Source organism: Parasteatoda tepidariorum, chromosome 4 (assembly GCF_043381705.1).
Source record: "Parasteatoda tepidariorum isolate YZ-2023 chromosome 4, CAS_Ptep_4.0, whole genome shotgun sequence".
Classification (NCBI taxonomy): domain Eukaryota; kingdom Metazoa; phylum Arthropoda; class Arachnida; order Araneae; family Theridiidae; genus Parasteatoda; species Parasteatoda tepidariorum.
In genome coordinates, this window is record NC_092207.1 from 100,657,372 (window position 1) to 100,662,965 (window position 5,594).

Sequence of the window (5,594 nt, forward strand, 5' to 3'; positions counted from 1 at the left end):
ATTATTCTGTGAACAGGCTCCAAAGTTTTATTTGTGTGTAATCTTTCTAAATCTTGCTGTGTTTCTTACAATCAACTGAAAAATATGATATAGTTAAAGTAATAGCACCAGAAAATCTATAATAATGAATATGTAAAGAAATTTGGGTTTTTCTCAAATACTCACCATCATTTACTAATTTGTAAAAAAAAATTGCAGTGTTTTTTTATAAACTGTGTGAAATTTTAATTTTTTTATCAAGTAGTAAATTATGTTTGTAAAATGGTAATTTAGTTATATTGTAAATTTTAATTCAGATGAGGCAGAGTATATCAAGAAATTTAGTATCTTATTAAAAGATTGAAAATTATTTTCAGATAGTCCCAAATTTCAAAACAGTAAAAATTGAGGCATAACATAATTTTTATTTTAAATTACTGTAAATTAAAAATAAGTTTGAATTGAATGCACCCTTAGTAACAAAAACATACTATCTATCATTTTGAGGGAATATTTTGTATTTTTTAATGAATGCTGTGGTGTGCATAAGAAGTATAATGTATTTAAGGTTTTGCATAAAAATTATTACATTCTGTCTATGAATACAAACATCAAAGAAATTAATAAATTATGTTTGAATATTGATCTGTATAGTTTTTGTTAATATTTCCAAGATATGTCATTATTTTTACAGTTCTTATTTTACTTCAAATTTATTATTTCCACGAGCCAATGTAATTAATATTGGAATGTTTCCTTAATTAGAGATTGGGGGTTGACCAATCCAACATTTGTCTACTTTTTTATAAAAATTTTAATTTGTGAAAGTAATATTTTGATTTTTAAATAACAAAATAATTTCAAAATACATAATAAGAATTTGCTTCAGCCTAAAATTAGAATTCTTTTTCCTTTTCTCTTTAAAAAATCAGCTGTATTAACTCTATAACATCTGCTGGTGCTTTAACGAATGAAATGTAAAAAAGAATTTCAATTTTATCAACTGAAAGAAAGAAAAAAATTTTATATGAGAGAAAATATTTTTAAAGCGCCAAAAAGCAGTGAAAGTTAGTATCATTATTAAATATTTATAAAAAAAGGAGAAGATAATAAATCAAATTTATATAAATAAAATTATAATTAAATTATTTAAATCTATAAAAATTAAAAGAACTATTTTTATTTTAGATGTGTTATGTAATATATATATATATATATAAATTTGATTTATTATCTTCTTTTTTTTAATAAATATTTAGTAATGATGCTAACATTCTCTGCTTTTTAGCACTTGAAAAATACCTAATAATGGTGCAACCTTCCTCGCTTTCAGTTCCTTTCAAAAATACGAAATCATGGTGCAACCTTCCTTCGCTTTTAGTTCCCATCAAAACACTTATTTTTGGTGCAACCTTTCCCTGCTTTTAGGTCTTTTCGAAATATCTATTTTTGGTGCAACATTCTTCCGATATTTGGAACTAGTAAGAGCACCAACATCTAGTGAAAGTGAGTACCATTTTTGTAGCCAGAAAATGAATTTTAAAGTTTGGCCAAAAAAAGCTCGAAATTTTTTACACTGTGTTTAATATGTTACACTTTTTTTTTAAGAAGTGGCAGAACCTTGGATTTATAATTTTAATAAGGTGCCCATCTTCTATTAAAATAACCTATAAAATATGTAATGTATTTCTCGATGGCGTTGTTAGTTTTAATCATTTCAGAAATTTAATTATTTTCAACCATGAACGTTAATACTACATTCTACTCTGTCATCGCGACGCTTTTCTAAAAGTTTTTCCTAGACCAATAGTCTCCTGCACCCTCTAACAGCATTTAAAGGAAACAAGTTGATATAGTAGATTTGAATATTTGACACACAACTGTTTGCAATTCAGTGTTTCGGCCATATTTTTGTTATTTCTGAACGGCTACATTTGTAGTTTGAATGAAGGATAATTCTTTGTGATTTACAGTTTTAATATTGAGTTTTTATACTTCATTTCAATAAAAATTATTGGATTTATGTTATTGTTTTGAAATTTCTTCATATAGTATACATACGATTTTCTAATCATTTTCACATCTTTTATCTTAGATTTAGCTCTAAAGTATTTCCGTCATATATTTATTTACACTTGTTTTTTTCATTTTGTCACAGATTAAATGCTACTCTAAACAGAGAGAAAAAAACCCACAGATAACGCTTTTTCGTATTTATTCTTTAATTAGTTTAAAAAAAATATTAAACAGTGCAAGTCATCCGTGTGAATATGTATATTATTCAACATAAAAATAAATTTAAGTACAAGAAAAGTCAAAAATTAAAATATTTTAAATATATCCTAATTTACCTTACAAAAGGGGCTTTCTTCTTTCGTGAAAACGCGATATTCTTAAAGAATTAACATTAACTAACCAGATGAATTCAGAGAACTTCATAAATTCGATTAAAATAAAAAAGAAAACGATAAACTCATACTAGCCAGTAGTGAAGCTTTTTGTTTGGCAGAGCACTGAAAACGTTTGGGTGAGTGTTGTCACTTAACCACTCATTATTTTTTTTAAACAAAAGCTTGTTTTTAAATGCTAATATTTAAGTGGTTTTTATATATTACTTTGTGGTTTTCAGGCTATTTGTTACCTAATGTTCTTTAACTAAAGTCGGGTAAAAATAGACTTTTTTCTTCCGAAAAAGTATTTAAATAACAAAGATTTCTTTTCATAGAAAGCTTTGTTACGTTATTATAAATGAGACCCAAAAACTCCTGTACTCTTCCCTCTTTTTAATTTTATAACCGTCGTTGAACAGCAGACCCAATTCTGAGTTGACGACTACCAATGTTCAACTGCGTATCCTTGTCATTTTAATCCCAATCCAGAAGACAAGGGAGCTTCTGGATCAGTACCCCCAGAAGTATTGATCTGTTATGGGAACTTGGAAGACTTTGTGACCCCGACTGATTTAACGTGCAGCAGTCCCCATTTAATACACGGGGATTCTTCAGCCGGCTGGATTCGAACTCCAGTTCTCACAAGCACGACTCCAACGCCCTACTAACCAGGCTATCCAGGCCCCTTCCCTCTTTTTTTGAGAAAATAAATGGAAGTGATTTGAGAGAGGAATTGCATTTTTTTTTTACTTAAACAAAGGAGGCATATTTTCCGATCTATTTTTTTCTCTCTGAATTACATAAACCCAATCCCTAGCTGATCGGACAAATAGTTTAGAAGTTACATATAAGGGTTCTATTTACAAAAAATACAAATTTGCACTTACACATCTGATATTGCCTTTAAACAATGGAGACATTGTTACCGATGTATTTTCTTAACTTTGAATCTATAGAGATTACGCATGAATCAATAAAACAAATAGTTTAAAAGTCGCACCAGTTATGTATAAAAATTACTACTTTTGACACACGTACTTATGTATACACTTTAGTTTCGTTTATTTTGTTTTAGTTAATGAGCGATAGCAATTTTAAGTGCTTTTTTACAAATTTGTTTTCACTTTATTATTATTTATTTATTTGCTTTGTGTTACATTTTTCTCTGCTTCTCAAAATCGATAAGACATAGGAACTCAATGATTTCGATTCTATTATTGTGTTCGAGAATTATTTACCGATAAGCTTGTAGTGAAAATAAATTACCCTGGTCGATCTCAGGGCTAAAGGTCGATCTACTGTCGCTGAAATGCAACTTCTGAGTTGAAATTTGACATGGTGAGGATCATTTTGAAATTTAACGAGAGATTTTTTTGAAATTTCTATTTGTTCGACACTTGCAATTTTAAGAGCTTTTTTACATTCTTTTTCTTTAAATAATATTTTTTCCCCATTGTTGTAGAAAAATGTATTTCTCCATTTCGTTTTGATTAACATATTAATAAATGCATTTACTTAAAATCATACATTGATGAACAAAACGATCTTTTTTATGAACTTATGAAGAAAAAAAAATGACGGAAATCAAGAGGAGAGAACTGTCCGTGAAAGCTGATTCTGAGAGAAAATGAATAAGCGCCGCATGGACAGCAACTGTGTTTTTAGCACATACACATCTCCACTGCGTAATTACTTTCGGGGAGAAACTATTTTCCATGTTATTGATTTATCAAATTGATTCTCAAAATGCTACTAATGGCAAATCAATCGTAATTTTTTAAGAAAAAGGGCATGAGCCATTCTCCCCCCCCCCCCCGATCTNAGTGATAAATGAGAAGCAACTTCGTGGATTAGTGAGCGAAGAGAATAGGGTCGGAGCTTTCCAGTAACAACTAAAAAACAGTAGTCTGGATTTTGATTCCTTTGAAAAAATTCTATTATCTCATATTTTGCGACACCTTTTGTCCGATAAATTTTAAAAAATGTTAATGAACAAAACAAAAAAACATCTAATACAAATAATAGAACGAAGTACACAACTTTATTTTTAACTTCGAGCTTGAAACAATTTCGAACATTGATATTACAATAGATTAATGATCACAATAGTGTATTAGAGAAACTCTGATAATAATTGTTGATTTCGATATTATCAAACGTTCCCATTTGAGTTGAAAATAAATGTTGCTTCAAATAAATTCATACATACCCTTTTTACAACTTTGAATTAAAAGAAAGTAACATATAATGTAAATTTATAAATCCTTATTGTACAAACATTTTCTCTAGATAAGTTTCGAGAAAAGTTAGTCTCACAAAATCATCTATATATATATTTCTCTTACACGGCGACAAAAAAAAGCCTCATTACAACTCCCCGAATGGCAACGTTAGAAAGTCGACTAATGATTGCCGCGAAGCGAGCTTAGTTTGCGAAGCAAACCATATAAGATTGCGTAGCAATTTTCAGCGGTTGGCGAGCGTTAGCGAGCAGGGGGCGCAGCCCACTAGTTAAATAATATTAAAATTAAGATTAAACTGCATTTTAGAAAGAATTAAGATTACAATATTTTTTTCTCTGCAGAACTCTCTCTGGATGATAGGCACGAACTGATGATTCAAAACAACCTTCGATCATGCATTCCAAAACCCAGTTAAGTTTGATGAATAAACGCATCGCTCCTAAGAAGCTCGGAAGGGCTCTAATTTCTTGGGTGCGCACATACTTCGATTTTGTCAAAATAGAAGAACAAACTGGTGTCCTTAGCTTTTTCTGCAGGGTTTGTCAAACGAAAGTTCTTCAAAATGGTAGTGACAAACAGAAAAACTTGCAACATGGCGAATCCTTCTCCCATACAAGCACGCTTACCTGTGAAGAGGGAAAAAAACACGATTGGAATATTATATTTTTAAAATGCATGTAAATATAGTTCACAAATTTTCCAATCTATTTTGCCTCTTTTTTTACATCTCATTGTATCTCTTGGACTAATAAAGGATATCTTTTTAAATATTTTTATAATTATCTATAAACAAATATGGGTATTTTGGGTATACTATCTGACGCACAAGTTCTTTATGTAACCAGTTTTAAATGAATTTCACGTTGCAAAAAGTTATAAAACAAATTTACAGAATGTCTTCCCTTACATTAGCACAAAATCTGCTTTTGGATTACGCGAGTGTTGGAGTGATATATATATATATATATATATATAAAAATTT

The 5,594-nt window shown here is 29.4% G+C and overlaps 1 protein-coding gene across 1 annotated transcript in view; it reads right to left on the reverse strand.

Moving 5' to 3' along the window:
* Positions 1–4,391: 4,391 nt before the first annotated feature.
* The window catches only part of LOC107438859 (cytochrome P450 2J1), a 20,902-nt gene continuing 19,699 nt past the window's right edge, over positions 4,392–5,594 (reverse strand). Inside the window, exon 7 of the mRNA XM_016051259.3 lies at positions 4,392–5,238. Coding sequence (XP_015906745.2) covers positions 5,072–5,238 — 167 coding nt within the window. The 3' untranslated portion in view covers positions 4,392–5,071. The remainder of the gene's footprint in view (positions 5,239–5,594) is intronic.